At 36.2% G+C, this 17,633-nt stretch overlaps 2 protein-coding genes across 2 annotated transcripts; both read right to left on the bottom strand.

The window, feature by feature from the left end:
* Positions 1-164: 164 nt before the first annotated feature.
* On the bottom strand, positions 165-5,625 carry tmem45a (transmembrane protein 45a). The gene is made up of 6 exons (XM_051898198.1): positions 5,349-5,625; positions 3,519-3,720; positions 2,502-2,714; positions 2,116-2,300; positions 1,863-2,005; positions 165-1,173 (listed from the first exon to the last, which is right to left on the bottom strand). The coding sequence occupies exons 2-6, from the start codon at positions 3,712-3,714 to the stop codon at positions 1,077-1,079; spliced, it is 834 nt and encodes a 277-aa protein (XP_051754158.1). The 5' UTR covers positions 3,715-3,720; positions 5,349-5,625; the 3' UTR covers positions 165-1,076.
* Positions 5,626-6,248: 623 nt separating this feature from the next.
* lnp1 (leukemia NUP98 fusion partner 1) lies at positions 6,249-16,528 on the bottom strand. The gene is made up of 4 exons (XM_051898332.1): positions 15,256-16,528; positions 12,269-12,511; positions 8,723-8,821; positions 6,249-8,430 (listed from the first exon to the last, which is right to left on the bottom strand). The coding sequence occupies exons 1-4, from the start codon at positions 15,403-15,405 to the stop codon at positions 8,278-8,280; spliced, it is 645 nt and encodes a 214-aa protein (XP_051754292.1). The 5' UTR covers positions 15,406-16,528; the 3' UTR covers positions 6,249-8,277.
* Between the last annotated feature and the right edge of the window lie 1,105 nt (positions 16,529-17,633).

The following is a 17,633-nucleotide window of genomic DNA, read 5'->3' as shown; positions in this document are numbered from 1 at the left end:
TATCTATCTATCTATCTATCTATCATCTATCTATCTATCTATCTATCTATCTATCTATCGTTAGTAGGTTCTTTGAACTTTTTAGATTTAAATATATATGGAAAAAATACCAGCACATGCCAAAAAAATAGCAATTAATATATATACATAGGCACTGCCCTCCGTTATATATATTAATAAAATATTTTATTGGAAAAAGCTTTTATTTTTTTCAAAATGTAATTATCAAGTCAAATTAAATTAATCAATAAATGCACGTGATAAGATACTATAATATCAATATTCCACATAAAATGGTTGATCCTGATTTTTTTTTTACCATGGCACAAATGAACACAACAGACTAACATAGGAATTGTCATGGCTTTTAAGAACTTCCAAGAAAATAGAAAAGTATCATCAATTGATGACTGAAAAGTGACTTACAAACCCCCAAAATCTTAGGGGCGTTAAAATATAATAATTTCAGCATGTAGATCATATAGTACCACTAAAAATAATATGATAAATATATGATAACCTCTTTATGTGACAACACATAAAATACTGACAAGGCACACAAAGAAAATATTCAAATTTACACAGTACTGTGTCAAAGATAAAATTATCTAATGACAACAAATAGTGTACATAATGACCCAAAATAATCAATACATCATATTTGATTGACTTAATCCAAACTTGTATAGAAAAGAATCAAGTTTTAACAAATTTTTCTGAGGTTGGTCCTGAGGTGCATCAGAGAAATGAAGTGGAAGTGATATAATGAATGACCACATAAGATAAGATTGTTGTAACTAGACTGATTGTACTGGGAACATGAGTGAGAAATTTTACACTATGGCTCTTGTGATTTACTTAAGAGTCACTTGTTGCAGTTCGATGAAAAAGATCTTTGGAGGCAAGACTGCCACTGTTTGTCGTCTTTCATCTGCTCTTCAGGAAATTAAGACAAAGCTAATATTTAGTGACAATGCCTCTCTATCTATCTCTCACTCTCTGTCTCCATATTTTTCTTTGGTCTAAGGCACAAATGCATTTGGATGCAGGGTTGGAAGTGTAGAGATGATAAACACTCATAAAATTTCATCTTCAGACTCCACTTCCTTCTCCCTTGGTTTCAAAAGCCCCATTTCCATGGGTGGCATCCTCCTCAGTCTGGAACGCACAGCACTGGAGGGAGAACAATGAAGGTAAACTCAATGAATCTAACATACAGAAAGGAAATTTCAGAAAAAATATTATTTCATATGCAATGTACACTACAAAAGTTTGGTGTCAGTAAGTTTTTTTTTAAAGTATCTTGTGCTCAACAAGGCTGCATTTATTCTATCAAAAAATACAGAAAAAAACAGCAATATTGTGAAATATTATTACAGTTTAAAATAACTGTTTTCTAATTTAATACATCTTACAAAAGTAATTTATTCCTATGATGGCAAAGCTGAATTTTCAGCAGCCATTACTCCAATCTTAAGTGTCACATGATTCTTCAGAAATCATTCTAATATGCTGATTTTCTGCTCAAGAAACATTTCTTATTATTATCAGTGTTGAATAAGCAGTTGTGCTGCTTAATGTTGTTCTGGAAATGCACGTGATACATTTTTTTCATCTTTGATAATTAGACAATTCAAAAGAACAGCATTTATTTGAAATAGAAATCTTATGTAACATGATACTGTAGATGTATATACTAGTCACTTTTGATTAGTTTAATGCATCCTTGCTGAATAAAAGTATTAATTTCTTTTAAAAAAAAAGTACTGACCCAAAACTTTTGAACGGTAGTTTATGTTCCTTTAGGTCTAATTTAGGTTTTTGTAATTCATGTTACAATGGATAGAATATGTCATGCTCACCATAGAACAGACCAGTACACTACAGCTACAGTGAGCAATGCAAACGCAAGGTGCCAGCAGTAGCATAATGTGACAAACATAACATTGTCATGGTCTGTCTGATCCCATTTCGCTTGACTGGGTGGGTACAGCACGAAGCCAATCTAGAAAAATACAAGAAAAAAGGAGTTAAACAGTGTTGAGTCAAAATGACTTAACTGCGCACACATTTATGTATGCACTTGCGCACGTACACGTAGGCACACACACTGACCTGCCAGAACCAGCTGCCCTGCAGTACGGTGAGAGTGGCTCTGAGCAGTTCTAGTAGAATATTCCCCCTGTGGAAAACCTCCAGAAGGCAGATGAAAGCTTGTCCAAAGATGGCATAGAGGAGAAGAGTGTGCACATGGACATCAAGCAGGTTTCTACCATGGAGATGATAAAGGAACAGAAATCCTGCAGGAGGCAGACATGTACTTTCAATTTTATGTGTTGAATTATCACAAAAATAGAAAATTAGGAATTTCAAGAGTAACAAAGAGTGCTCAATTTAGGTAACAATTCACATATTCTCTAACATTAAAAAAAAAAAAAAACACATTTACAAAACACTATTTCACATTTAGAAATCAGTTTGGGGGGAAATCAAGAACCTACCCTCATTAAAGAAAGCAAGACCCAGCAGCATACGGTCTAAAGCCAATGGGGCGATGTCTGTGCTGTGTACAGTAAGAGATATGGCCCCTGCGATGGCAAAGAACAAGTACATGGTGGTGTGCTGCCAGTTCATCAGCTGCTCCCAGTGCTGAGTGGAAGAATCATACAGTTGAAACTTGGGCCCACCTGCTAAAAGCTGCTCTGCTAACATACCTGTGTAAATGGCAGAAGAAAAATAAATATAACAAGCAGCAATTACAGGGCCAAGCACCACAGAGGCAGAATGAGAAAATCAAGATATCGGCCATCAGACCAAATGCAAAAACGCGTAAAGACATTACTTTTGACCAATAGGTGGCTCTGAGACCAAATAGATCTGGGCTGCGTTTCCCAAAAGCACTGTGAGCTAAGTTGATTGTAGAGAACACTGGTGGCAATGGTCTTCACGATCATCTTGGGCTCACGGTGCTTATGGGAAACACAAGCCTGGTGTGGTCAATTTTGGGTGACAATTTTTTGTTTTTTTTTGGTCAAACTGTTCAGAAGTTCCTGACCACTAGGTGGCACTGTTCCAAAACTGCACAGGTACCCTCGGGTCATGGTTGTCATAACACACACCAAGTTTGGTCAGAATACGCTAAAGCGTTGCGGAGATATAGTCTCACATCCATTTTAGCGTGCTCTTCGTCAAATTTCTTTGCACGTTAATCAAGAACGGTTCGACGAATTAACTTGATTTCCATGTTTTTTTGTCGCCGTAGTCTGAAGATGATCTGAGCCAATTTTGGTGAAAATCTGACAAATTTTTAGGATGAGTTTGAAATAGTAGGTTTTTCTAAAACTTCAAAATGGCGTCAAAAAACCGTTTGTTCTTGAAACCAAAAAATGGTTCTTGAAACCAAATGTATTTCTTTGCTGAACATAAAGTGCTTCAAAGACACATTTGACAACCTTTATTTGTCTACATCTATAATGAAACATCACATTATATTGATTAAAGGCATGGCAGCAACTCACCAATAATAGAAAATGATAAAATGACAGCTCCTTCTATTATTTCTATGCGTCGTTGAAAAGCTCGAGATGCAAGTCTGCCTGCACCAGCACTTTTGTTCCTGCGGGTGGCGTACAAAAACGTCTGCTTCACAGCCCACCACAGACCAGTGATCAGGAAGAAACTTCCAGGCAATGCATGGCCTTTAAAACTTCCCATGATTTCCTGGAAATCAGAATAACAATTGTATTTATTAATAATAAACAAATAAAAACTACAAAAACCAAAATACCTCATAATAATAATCCTTCTTCATAATATCTCAAAATGTTCAGTGACAATTAAAGCAAAAGACAATGTTTACTGGATTTTTTAGTAGATTATGATTTTTTATACATATATTTGAAGACAAAATGAGAGACTTTGTATTGATACGCCACAGTTTCCCCCCTCAGGAGTGGCATATCTATACAAGATCTCACATTTTTACAGGTGTGAAAACAGTTTCTGGCACTGATTTTGTTACTCCAGGGTGGCGTATAGCATATTTATTGCCTTCCTGAACAAACAATTCCACACACTATATACTCGGCAATAAGTTATATTACACAGCAATGTGAGGATAGATATTGAAAAATCGTTTAACATTAACTTTAAAGATCAATAAAATCAACTATTTTTATTCTACTAAGTTAAAGTAATCAAAGCAGTACATAAGGAAATTATATGAATGGCATGTTGCTCCTTTTCTCTCGTAGAGGATGATTTCTGAATATTTAATCAACAGGCTGATCAGTACTTGGCCTCAATGTCATTCAGGTTCCATGACAATCAAAAGAAAGGTGGTCATTACTGCCATAATCAGATGTGTAAGTGTCTAATCAGTGTGTTCTTGAGACCAAGACCTTTTATCAGATAAACATCTTCTGTTTACAACTGCTTTCAGAAAGAAATCTAAATTTAAACACATGAAGCAGAGACAGCAAGCCCATAATGATCAAATGGGGGGGGAAAAAATCACAGTGATGGTAATAATAAGAGAGTTTTAGACAAAATCTTATTGCATAGATTTTATGTTTTGCTGTTTCTGTAATGGCTTATTTCAACAGAGGGTCTCAAATGTTGTCGTTAAAATTAAATTTCTGTCATCATTTTCTCACCCTCATGTCATTCCAAACCAATTCTCATTTTGAGAGTGAAGAAATAAAGTCATACGAACATGAAAATTCACGTATTTTAATATGCACTATTTGACAATGAAAATCAAGGGAATGAGTAGCATCTCTGCAGCTTTGATCTAACACTGTTTTTCTGGATGCTCTGCTGTTACCATAGAGACAAACTGAAGCTTTGAGACTCTCCAGTGAAGAGGTCGAGATACTATTGAAGAGGCCCGATCCTTTCATGTATTTATGACAACATAAGGACAACATTTGGAATTGTACATAAAAACAAATTAGTCATTTTTGTCTGAACCGAAAAAGAGAAGCCGCAGTGCACTTTTACACACACAGACAAAATGTAAAAAAATATGGCATAACAGCTAATCCTGCAGATTTCACGAAAATATGACGAAAATAAATAGGCTATTTAAAGAAGTTTAACCCCTTACCATAAAAAAACGATACATTAGCCTACACCGTAATGACTGTAACAACTTCACATATAATGTTAACTGAGTAAAGGTTTCTGTTGTTTCACGTTTTAATAGACTTTCTGGAGACAGATAAGGAGAAAAAGCCTTCCAGGTCCGTTATTTCAAGCATTAAGAAACAAAAGTAGAAATATTAACCTCATTCGGGCACAGTAAATGGTCTGAAATATGATTTAAGAACACATAGTGGATATCTTACCTTACAGATTGACCAAATAATTGGGATACTCTTTGAAAAAATAAGAAGAAACCTCAGAGTCGATGTTTTTCTCGAGTGTCTGCATTTGATGCTGTAACAGTTCACTAAAAATGTTTAAACATCCTCACACGGTTCCTTTTAGTCCCTCTTGACCATCATGACTTTTTCCCATCAGGAATTCACGTTATCAACTTCTTCTTCCACTTTTCCAGCTGTTTCGAAACCAGATTTTGTGGGGTTATCTTTTCCAGAGCGTCTTCTGAGGGAACCGCCCCTTCCATCAACGATTCGTCCATGAAGCCAATAGACGTCATTGTTTTCGAATTTGATTGGTTAGTTCTCCTGTCAATCAACAGTTAGTCTCTTTTCCACGTGTGCATTTCTTCTCCGACCAAAGCAGTCTAGACTCCACTACAATAAAGGGAAATTTCCTCCCAGTTATTTGTGAAACTAAAAGTTATTAAAAACGTATTAGTGTAGCCTATTTCCCCACCCCACCTATGTTTTTACATATTTTGAAAACCTTGACAAATCAAGAACACAATTCAGTTTCAAGTTCTCGTAGGTAGGCTATACTTTGCAAGAAAATATATTTTACTTGTTAAACACCAATGTTTTACTAATGCTTTGGTATAAATGTTTAATAATATTTTGCTGACAAACTGTCTTTTAAGAACAGAGTTACTTCACAGAGTTTAGTTGGTTTTTACTGTTATTTTTTCTTTTATAAATATACAATAGGGCGGGAACCAAGGCAGGGTTTGGGTACGTGCACAAAGGCACGGTCACTCGATGGCCTTACAACGAAGAGAACATCATCTCATCTCGCTGTATGATTATTATTTATTTCACAGTTGGCACTCACATAGTAATTGAACTATATAACATCCTGGTACCAAACCTATAAATTAAATCTGTTCTGTAAAAACAGCACGTAAACAATAATGTCAAAATAACAGCACTATATAAAAATTTTGCAACAATGTAGGTATTTCTTGATCTGTGAATATTTAATTAGAAGTGTGGTTTTAGTACAAACAACATATTCTACAACTTTGAAACTTATATTTACATTTCTGATCATCAGAAACATCACAATACATTGGACAGAGTCTAAAATTCTCTGCCTTTCAATTTGGCATGTGTTAATGGGTAATGCAGATGTGCATTTTGTGCAATACATGAGTGGAGAGACTGACGAAGACTAAACAGAAAGGCTCTGTGGTCATACACTTAGCATGCACAGTTTTTAGCCTAGCCAAACATCCTGTCCTCATGACACCACAGAGGAAAATAAGCAGGAAAGACAGAAAAGGAGGGTAAGGAATGAATAGAGCTGAGGCTCTTGAGATTCATATAAAGATGCATATCTAAAACTCTTATCTCAGGGGGAGTGTGCAAGTAACAGACCATATAATCATGCAGGATTGCTACACACACTCGCCTCTACTTAATTCAAGTCTTTAACCCATGCCTCCACCCAGAGATGATGGTCTTTTTTTATTTAATAATAAAAAAACATACTAAATCAGTGACAGGAAGCAAACAGACATAGAAAGTGAAGAAATATGGAGATTGTCAGGGAAACTGAGGACCAGTAAAAGGGTTCAGGCATGATCACATGAACTCGACAGGTGGGACATGACTCTCTCTGCCAAAGCCATTTCTCAATGCACTGTAAGAGAGGAAAGTCAAATTATGGAGGGTCATAAAAATGGAAAACTATTGGAACATGCATCTACACATGCTTAAAATAATAAAACAATTATTGCTTTTAAAGAAGATTAGCAAAACACTATCAGACTGTATATGTTTACATGATCTTAAAAACCTTTTGATCTACATATACACTTAAAAAAAAAAAAAGAGTACTTTATTAGCATCTGGTTATATGAAGAACAAAAGGTGTTTTATTGTGGAAAAAGGTTCTTCAGAATATTAAAATATTCTTCACAATAAGAAAAAAATCGTTATTTTAAGAACTGTTCCCAAAGGAAAAACCTTTGGAACCTTTATTTTTAAGAGTGTATGCTTAGACACATTAATTTTTTTTTTTTTTTTTACAAATATACATTATTAAAACAAAAAATAAGCCTGATAGTGTGTGACATAAATGCTAAAGGAAACAAATTAAATGTTCCTTCTCCACCCTATAAGAAAAGAATTGCCGAAAGTTTATGTGTATAAATAAATCTTAACCCATAACATTTTATTTTACTGAGCGGTGTACAACAGCTGTAACAGAGGCATGATGGCATGCATGAAAAACAGATCTGTTGACCTTTGAGGGGCAAAACCGTGGCCCACCATTGATTTCCATTACAGTGGCGTGATTAGCCACCAGCTAATTTCCAGCATGTGCATTTAACAAGCTACTGTATCTTCACAACTGCAACTCCTGACATATGACCTGCAAATTCAGGATATTACCATATTTTACCAAAATACCCCTAATCATTTTATATTCACAGTTTGGTTTTCTAATCCAAAATAGCAGTATATTAACTCTGAAAAACAAAATTTGATTGACAGTCCACTAACACACAGACTAAAATACCCATATTATGTTTCATATCTCTTACCAAAGAAAAATGACAAAAAGTACTTAAGACATTTTTAATTGTAATATAATATATCATTTATATATAATATATATAATTTATAAAATGTAAATGACTTGGAATGAGAAAATAAAAGAAATAAAAAATGCTGGTACCTAATTCTTTGCTTTGCTGATTTTAAAAAGGGGGAAAAGACAACATTTCCTGCAAACAAGAGATCACCAAGTTAATTTTTAAGCAAGTATGTGGAGCTTTACACAAAGTAAAATGAACAATTTCAAATTTAATGTGGTTTTTGATAATACACTGAGTGATTACCGTTTAGTTGAACTACTATTGGTACAAATGGTATATTACACTGGAAACAATCAACGCTGTCTACGTAAAGAGAGTTGACGGCGAGGCAAGCGATATTCCTCTTGTCCAGGGCAGAACGGTGTCTCCTTCCCTCGTTCACATGCAGGTGCAGAACTTCCGCTACGTGGACGTGTGCGGTGCTCCGGCCATTTTGTCAGCACAGTCTATAACCAGAGACAGAATATTTAGTATCATAGCTGTCACAAGAGCAGCAAGTAGACAAACTGCATGCATGCCAGGAGGGGAAAAGAACCAATTTTGAAAATCACATGTAAATACATTAACCCACTGCTTCAATTAACATGGGGTGTCTGGACTCTGCACCCTAATGAGGTTACAATTTGAACCCCACCTGTATGTTGAGGAGGAGGGAGCATAGGCGAGATAATGATCAAGCGCTATGGGTGTACTGCAATAATGTTGACAGAGGAGAGATCTGATGCAGAAAGTATTTACCTCTTTATGAAAATGATGGCTGCAGTTAAGCTCTTGGATGCCACCCCTTCCATTCCGTAGTTCTTCATGGCAAATAAGACATATGCTATCTGCATCGCCCTAAAAATAAAGCAGCCAAAATCATCTAAAATATAATTATTATATGGCATTGATGCACTATGTCTTATACAGTATAAAAGTAGTGTATATTGCAGTATACACTAACACTACCATTCAAAAGTTTGGTGTTGGTAAGTTTAAAAAAAAGAAAAAAAAAGAAGTCTCTTGTGTTCACCAAGGCTGCAATTTTTGATCAAAAACACAGTAAAAAGAGTTGTATTGTGAAATATTGTTACAATTTAAAATAATTATTTTGTATTTGAATACATTTTAAATGTCTCCAGTACTCCAGTCTTCGCTCTTAAATTATCCTTCAGAAATAATTATAATACGCTGATTTGGTGCTTAAGAAACATTTCTTCTTATGTTGAAAACAGTTTTGCTGCTTAATATTTTTGTGGAAACCATGATACTTTCTTTTTCAGGATTTTTTGATGAATAAAAAAGTTCAAAAGTACAGCATTTATTTGAGATAGAAATATTTTGCATGTCACACAAAGTAGTTATTTACGTAAATTTTGCTTCAGCGCGGCTTTTATACACGGATGAATGTAATGGTTTGAGGGATCCATTGTTTGCCGGTGATCACCATCAGAGCGTCATGCTGCTGACGGTAAGAAGTTCCATCAAAACATATCTGAAAAAATGTCATCTGAGCATTTAAAGGTAGGATAGGGAATTTCAGATAGGCTAGCAATAGTCTTGCGTAGCCTGACCTTCAGACTGACGGCAGAAGGTCTGGACTATATCGCAGCTTTCATTGGCCAAGGACCGCCCAAGAGGACGTTTGACTGACATGTAAAGCAACCAATCACAGTTTGTTTCATTCTGCGTCATGTTTAAGGGTGTGAAAATGTAAAGTCGATGTCCTTACAATAACAGCATCTAATAAATTATTCATTCAAGAGCATTGTACAAGTTTACTGTGACAATGGAGCCGCAAACTTCACATACTTTTGAAAATCCAGCGTTTAGTTGATCCTGGTAAGCCCTCATTGTCACAGTTGTAAACATGACGGCGTTCTTCTTTCACAAGGTGGTTTGGCGTGACGGCATTTGTTTCCAGGCGGGCCATTAAAGAACGAGACACACACGTCTACCAGACATCCTGTAGAATTCAACCAACCAGATGATGGCCACGTTCACACTGTCATTTTTTGGAATTGACAACCGCATTTACTTACAGGTTTGAGTCTTGAAATGTCTCGTTCACACAGCAACTTATAGTAGCGTCTGGAGCACTGTCTGTATAAACGTGCAACGAGAGTCAAGCCCGTATTCTCTTACTAGTAACCATAATGACAGTGACCAACGTAATATTAAAGATGGCGACGTCCATAAAACTGAAAAGTATTATCACTTTTGACATGACAAAATACCATTTGAACCGCGAGTTCATCCATCAAAACTTCATTAACCAACAGCAGCATGTAAACACGCGCTAGCCGGAGTCTTTAACCGTTGAACAAGCGTGTCAAGTCCTTTGCGACGTCTCGCGCATAACACGGCATTTGAATTTGGAAAAGAAACACAAAACTGATGGGAGCCGCTCCGGTTGTGACTGGATCTAACACCTTCAGATGACACACAGATAGATCACATCTCTGTCGCAGTAAGATACCGAAAGCGAAACCACACACAAAACACCTTAGCAGAGTGGCTCTCTCGCACTGTATGATGTGACAGAAAACTAGTTGTCCAGTACAGTTCGGTTCACACAGCGCGAATATTCAGAGAATGCGGTTGTGAGTCCTTAAAATTTACAGGTGTGAGTTCGGTTATAGAATGCGGTTGTCACTCCCGTAAATAACCGTACTGTGTGTGAACGTAACCGTATTAAGGACTCAAATACAGGACTGACAACCGTATTCTGCTGCTGTGTGAACGTGGCCAATGACTTTGAAAATCCTGAAGTATTTCCAGTTAAGTGTTCCATATGCAACAGACGTTCAGTCAACGGTCCGTGGGTGTGACGTCTGAGACTGAGGGGCTGTTTACACAACGCCATTTTCAACTAAAACGGAAAACTTTTTATGCTTTTGGCCGTTCATTTACACGACAATGGCGTTTTGGTGGCCTGAAAACGCAAACTTTTGAAAACGGGTTTCAAAGTGGACGTTTTTGAAAACTCTAACGTTGTCATTTCCGTGTAAACTAAAAAAAAAAAAAAAAAGCGAATCTGTGAAAGCGGTGACACTGGGATAGTTTTGATAACGTTGTCATCTGTACAAAGAAAAATCTTTTCCATTTTTAGTACATCATTGTCATGTAAACGTACCCTGAGGCTAGGCTAGCAATAGCAGGCTAGCAATAGCAAGCTAGCTTTGAAAGCATAAGATCCCACCCTCCCTTCAGAGCGCTCTCCAAAGCCACGCCTCCTCCAAAACACATGAACGTGCACATGAACAGACAGAGCATTGTCTGCAAAACATTATGAGACACCGTTAAATTACCTCATGTCTCAATTGAAGCACATAACATTACAACTAGAAGCTAATGTTTGTAAACAAACTCTGATGTTGGCTTGAGAAAGCCTGAATGGGCAGCCTGAGTCAGAATGTCTGTTCGGTATTCTGGAGCTGACCCCGCAACCAAAAAAATAAGATCTCTGATTTGTATACCACTTTACTGCTACAGATTCATTTCAGAGATGATAGTGTTGCCATAGAAATGCATGGGACGTGAACATCACAGGTTGTTTTGGTTCAGGAGGAACTGTAAAAGGGGGCTGCTGTTTGTTTGCAACGCTCGGTGACTGTCTCTTTACGGGTGCTTCTCAGATGGAAGGCTGCATCCAGTGAGGCTGTGTCCTAGTCCTTCGGAGCTTGTAGGCTAGAGTCCACCTCATAATTAAACGCTAGAATGAGACGCTCTGGTCTTGTCTGAATGCACATGCATGGCTTCATCACACGTTTCCCCGGCACGAAAATACTATCAAAACTTATTTTTTTTAAAACATTGTTTTTGTTTTTTATTTCATAATGAACTCAGACAATCTCAGTGCTGACTCGTTTTCCATCAGTTCTTTTTTGTGAATTGGAATGTGTTTTAAAGGATTGTGGGTGATTGAAGGCTGCAAAGGACACACTTGATGCATCCTTCAAAATGAGCCAAATGAAGGACACAAAACAAAGGCTGCCTTCCAAGGATTTGGACAGAATGCAATGATTGGATGATCATTTCTTGTCCCGAGACTTCCACAGAAGATATATGTAAATTTTTTAACATTTAGACCACTTTTATTGATTGCTACCAGGATGTGAAGAGAGTTTCAACCAGTATAACAAAAAGTGTTTCTGAAAAAAAAAAAAAAAAAATCATATCTGCCATTGTGGTTCGGACCTTGTTTTGAGAGGCATGACGTTTTCAAATTTTTAAGTATGATGGTTTCAAAACCTTTTTTTTGGTCCATTGTATGTGACATGCATCATCTGGTCTCTCACTCACCATTGATATCACCTTCTGGTTGTGGAAACGCAGCCTCTTCTCTAAGCACTCGGAGAGCTCTGGAATGGTGGTGATATGACATTCAGGTCCCCCCACTTTGGTTCGGCTGTTTTCGTCTGAAGACACACGGCGGGCACGAGGGTGAGAATGCACCTCCTTCTCCTCACGACTCTTTAGGTGGACAGGGAGAGGGGCCATGTTGTTAGCATGGAGATGGTTCACCTGCATGGCTTCTAGCTGAGACTTTTCAGTACAGAAACCAAGACAGCAAGAGAGGGAGAAAGACCATGACATAGGAATGGGATAGAAAGAAGAGATAAGCTACATATTTAAATAATTAGTATCTTTCAATGCTAAATTAAATAATTTCATAAATGATTATTGTTTGTTTGCACATTTTGAAGTGGTGCATATTTGATATTGAGCTGAATGACATCGTTAGAGTTCATGATTTCCTATTGCAAATGAATGAAGTTAGTATTGTAAGGCTCAATATAAACACCCGCACAAGACACTTGTGCAATCATTTTGCAGATAATTGCAGTAAATAGACATAATAGTCTGTAAGCTCTGCCATGGCAAGGGTCAAAACAGGTAAATTGTTCTTGAGCAGCTCATAATGACTTGTGTAAGCATTTCACTTGAAGTCAAGCTAATCATAGGAGCTTTGCTTATTAACCTTGGGCTGTTTACTGCCATTACTGTCCCTTGTGCTGGATTACATGTACACTGGTTACAAATAGCTACATTATTTTCTCCAACACATACTATGCATTGCCAAAACTAATTTCCTGATGTAATACTACATAGTTCAAATATGGATAGCTGGTGCTTGTAGATCAATACACATTTCAAGAAAAATGAACAGAGAACTGCCACATTCTGAGAAAATGTGTATAAACCTATTTAACATGCCACCATGACACCATGGAAGCTTAAAGTCAATAATTCACTTAAAATTTTTTTTTTTTTTTTTTTTTTTTTTAACCCAGAGCTTTTCTTTGAATGCATATATGTACCACAAATACTTTCTAGGAGGACTCTGGAGCAAAATTACTCTTTAAAATGTTCAAATAATTCAGTATATGTTTACCAATCAGATGCAAATAGAATCATGCAAAGCCACTTCAGCTGGTGAATTTTGAAATAGCACTCTGTGGCCTTTTTACATTGATCACATTCAGATCTGAGCATAATGAATAATGTGATAATTTTAGCAACAACGCTAACAGATACCGTGACATAAAGCTAGTGAAACAGCTAAACTTATGCAAGAGACTTTTCATTTTAATGTTAATTTTATTTTAAAGAAAAAGTTGCTCTTTAGTCAGTATATTCTTAATGTCATCAATTATTAGACAATGTGCAGAAGGTTAACGTATATACATTTTGATCACCATTACATTTAAATTCACAGTAACATTTATATAGATGTAAATCAAAGTGATGTCCACTCTTGATTTGGTAGGAAATTATAAAAGGTAGCTAATAACCTTCTTTTTTTAGCATTCTTCTCTCCCGTCTTTTTGCTATAAACAGTCCTGCTGTACATTGTGTACATGTAAGGGGGCTGTGAGGCATGAAAAAGAGTGTGTGATGCACTGATTTGTGGGGGAAGAGAACAAATTGCTGCTGGGACTTGCACTGCCTCTAATCAGAACATACCTTCCTGTTTTCATAGGTTCTCTTCCAAAACCCATTATGCATTATTTTGCCCAGCTTTGTTTTCAAGATCAACTGAGCCTGCATGTCAAACACAGCGCAAATCCTGCCATAAGCCGTAAACACACAATAGACACACCTCGTTCGTCTTCTAGACTAGAATTTGTCAATGGATTAGCTTGCTCCCAGAAGCATAAAAGAAATAAGGTGCGAGACTGTGCATTACAGTGATTTTACCATGGTAAGTGTCATACTTTTATTATTATAAATATTATTTATAATAATTATAAACAATATAATTCTAAAATATGTATAGTTTATAAGTTCTATATTATATTATATTATATTATATTATACACCTTATTTTTAACATAAGAGAAGGCACAGCCATATGTAAATTGAATGTGTCTGGCTTCTGGTCTCATTTATTTCCAGTTACTTTTAGCTGTACAAAACAGCTGCTTGATATTGAAAATTAGTATTTTCATCATATTATTCTAATGTATTGTTGTAATTATATACACACTGGTTTGTAGCGTAAAATGTCTTACCATTTTTACCCTACTTTGTTATTATAAAAATCTTATTTGATTTTAGTAACATGCAGTTTGTTCTGTTGTTCTGTGTTGACTGTAGTTATGTGTTTGTCCAATTGATTTGTCCAATGCATTTGAATTGACAAAATTAAAAGTTATCTCAACATTCGGAGTAAGTAAAACTAAAAAACAAAAAGCCCATGCAAAAAAGAAACAAAATATAACATGTTGAGATTTTCTACAGTGGCTAATAAATCGGAAGTCTCACACATTCACAAAAAGTACCTTATTTCCTTGTTGCAAAATAAGATGGATATTATATTTATAAAATTAAAACAATATTTCCGCCAAGAGATATACAGTTAATATATAATATATAATAATATATAACAGTTGGCTCATTTTACAATGAAATGTCAAATCAGAATTTAAAGTTGAAGCTATCCATTTTATACCAGGAAACTCTTAAGCCTGGTATCACAGACAAGGCTTAGATTAAGCCAGGATTAGTCGTTTAGCTTTTATAAACTTGCCTTAGAAAAAAACATTACTGGTGTGCATTTTGAGACAAAACAGTGGCAGTGTCATATTTTAAGATATGCAGCTATATTAGTTTATTTCAGTTAAAACAGCTCAAGCATTTTAGTCTGAGACTAGGCTTAAGCCTCGTCTGTGAAACAGGCCAACAATGTATAATCCATTCTGGGCTTTGTTTAGTAATGTATATATTGCATTTCTGATCATTCCCATTCCCCTAACATCGTTTCACATGAGTGATCACTACCTTACCATGCTGGGCAAAGAGGCACGGCGGTCAGCTTTGTAGCGGGAGGGCCTCCTGAAACTCCTCTTCCTTTCTTTGGAGTTCTCGTCCCCATGCCCCCAGTAACTGCTCATCCACTTAGTGAAGTTCCCATCATCATCCTCCTCATTGTCCATAAGAATCGCTGGAAGCAGTCGAAGAGACAGCTTGGGAGTTGGTGTGTGGAGCTCTCTGTGAGGCTCCTTTCTCCTGGAAAGAAACGAAGCAGGGTGCAGTCGGCGTAAGAAGATCCAGCTGGGTCAGACGGGGCTGCAGCTGCTGCTGATGTTGTCCTGGAGCTTCTCGGGAACTCTTTCGTTGAAGGCAATGTGAGGTCCAGACTCCAGACTGTGGACGATAGGCTGGCTTTGTGGTAGGTTATAATTAGATTCCTCCAGTTAGGTGCTCACAATGTGTGGGTGTAATTGCTCTAAGCCGACCCAAAAAAAATGTGCATGCACAGCTTTTGTCGAAGTCTTTAAATAAGTGAACCCTCTGTAATCTATTTAACATGAGAGAGGGAGGGGACTATAGTATAAGGGAGGGAGAGAGGTATAGGAGGGAGAGGGCACGCTAGATAGACAGAAACAGAGAAAGAGAGAGAGAGGATGTTTTTTTTTTGTGTTTGGGGGGGGGGGTGCTCTGCTTTTAATCTTTCCATTACAGAGTGATGGGCCTGAGGGTGGGAGTTAGTCACACACACTCTGTGCAACTCCAATTCTCCCATACTTTCCACTCACTGAGCACATCAAACCTGTCAATAATTATGGACTGCAGCAGGCGCGAACCAGCATGTGTTATGAGAGTCGGTGGAATCACGTATTTATACTTCAGTACTGTCTGACAATGAGTAAAGTAAGATAACCAATCGATGCAGATGGCATCTATCAAGTGCAATGGCTAGACTTTGTTCTGATCATGACAAATGCTTTGTAGTATAACTATTAGGGAAGTAATATGGTAACATAAGGGCATTTTTGTGTAGAGTTTTGCAAAAATCATTAGGAAAATTGGAATGTATGAAAACAAGTGAAATGTGTTTATAGGTTTGAGAAATTTGTCTTTGTTTTGAGAAGTGAATAAATAGTTTGGGAAATTGTGCCAAATTAATCAGTTACAGTGTGTTAGCAATTGAGAAAAACTGTAAATTGGTATTCATAATGTACATTGTTATGCATTGTATATTTGTTATCTTTGTATATCATTGTTATGCATTCTATCTATCTATCTATCTATCTATCTATCTATCTATCTATCTATCATCTATCTATCTATCTTTATATATTAAAAATATATAAATAATTGTAAACAAAAGTCAAATACATTATAATATTTGCAGACTCCTTGCTACATTTAAAATTTGTTTGTTTTAATGCATTATACTTTTGTGAGGTGTTGCAATAAGTATTATGAATGTATTATAATGTTATAATATTGAATGTATTATAATATTATAATGAATGTATTATAATATTCTAATATTATAATGTGGTTACAATTATTCATGATATCATACAATGCATTATAAGGAGCATTACATGACATAATACATTAAAAATACTTTTGTAATGCTTTATATAAAAAGACTTCAAGTAGGCTATAAAAATATCTTCAATGTTACCGAAGAGTTTTTGTTTTAGTTTTTGTCTGTGAAATGTCAAAATGAACTATTTTAATACATAGAATACAACTGAATCCTAAATATGCACTATAAAAAAAATAATTGTTGGTTTAACTTAAAAAAGTAAGTTACCTGGTTGCCTTAAAATTTTGAGTTCATTGAAATTAAAAATTTGAGTTAATACAATGAAGGCGATTGATTTAATCAACAGAAACTCAAAATATATTAAGTTATCTGAACTACATTAATTATCTAAGTTGATTTGATAAAAGAAAAATTGTCCTGATAACAAATCATGAAAATATTTTTTTACAGTGTGTTATGAATCATAACCGATTATGTCTGCCTATAGCAAGCTCCACTATATATTTGCAAAAGCACAACATTTAGCCAAATTATTCTCACATTCTAAATGTTGCAGCTGCACGTTCAGTAGCACATGTATTTTCAGCTGACCCCATTTTAGAATATGATAAACCCCCTCCCTTTCAGGAAGGAGCAATCTGGGGCACACAGCAACCAGCCCCAAGCCTCGTCTACTGTCCTGCTCCAGTTGTTCCCACCGCTGGACTCTGGAGCAGCAGAGCGTATACAGTATGAGTGGCCAAAGACCCTGATAACACACAACACCTGTGGCCACGTCTGTTTGATCCTTGCTCTTAATTGCAAGGGTGGTGTTGTGTGAATTCTGGGTCACAATACGCCTATTTATTTATTTTATTCCTTGTGTTCGGCAAAGAAATA

The sequence above is a fragment of the Ctenopharyngodon idella genome, chromosome 6 (assembly GCF_019924925.1).
Source record: "Ctenopharyngodon idella isolate HZGC_01 chromosome 6, HZGC01, whole genome shotgun sequence".
Classification (NCBI taxonomy): domain Eukaryota; kingdom Metazoa; phylum Chordata; class Actinopteri; order Cypriniformes; family Xenocyprididae; genus Ctenopharyngodon; species Ctenopharyngodon idella.
Note: the sequence above shows the minus strand (reverse complement) of the source record. Positions and strands in the feature narration are given on the sequence as shown.

Excerpts from the sequence above, each read along its gene's own strand:
- lnp1 (XM_051898332.1), bottom strand. The coding sequence starts at position 15,405 with ATGGACAATGAGGAGGATGATGATGGGAACTTCACTAAGTGGATGAGC. Across the intron at positions 8,822-12,268 it reads ACCAGAAGGTGATATCAATG|GGCGATGCAGATAGCATATG; the intron begins GTGAGTGAGAGA and ends CTTTATTTTTAG. Across the intron at positions 8,431-8,722 it reads GCCATCATTTTCATAAAGAG|ACTGTGCTGACAAAATGGCC; the intron begins GTAAATACTTTC and ends CTCTGGTTATAG.
- tmem45a (XM_051898198.1), bottom strand. The coding sequence starts at position 3,714 with ATGGGAAGTTTTAAAGGCCATGCATTGCCTGGAAGTTTCTTCCTGATC. Across the intron at positions 2,715-3,518 it reads TTTATCATTTTCTATTATTG|GTATGTTAGCAGAGCAGCTT; the intron begins GTGAGTTGCTGC and ends CCATTTACACAG. Across the intron at positions 2,006-2,115 it reads AGGGCAGCTGGTTCTGGCAG|ATTGGCTTCGTGCTGTACCC; the intron begins GTCAGTGTGTGT and ends GTATTTTTCTAG.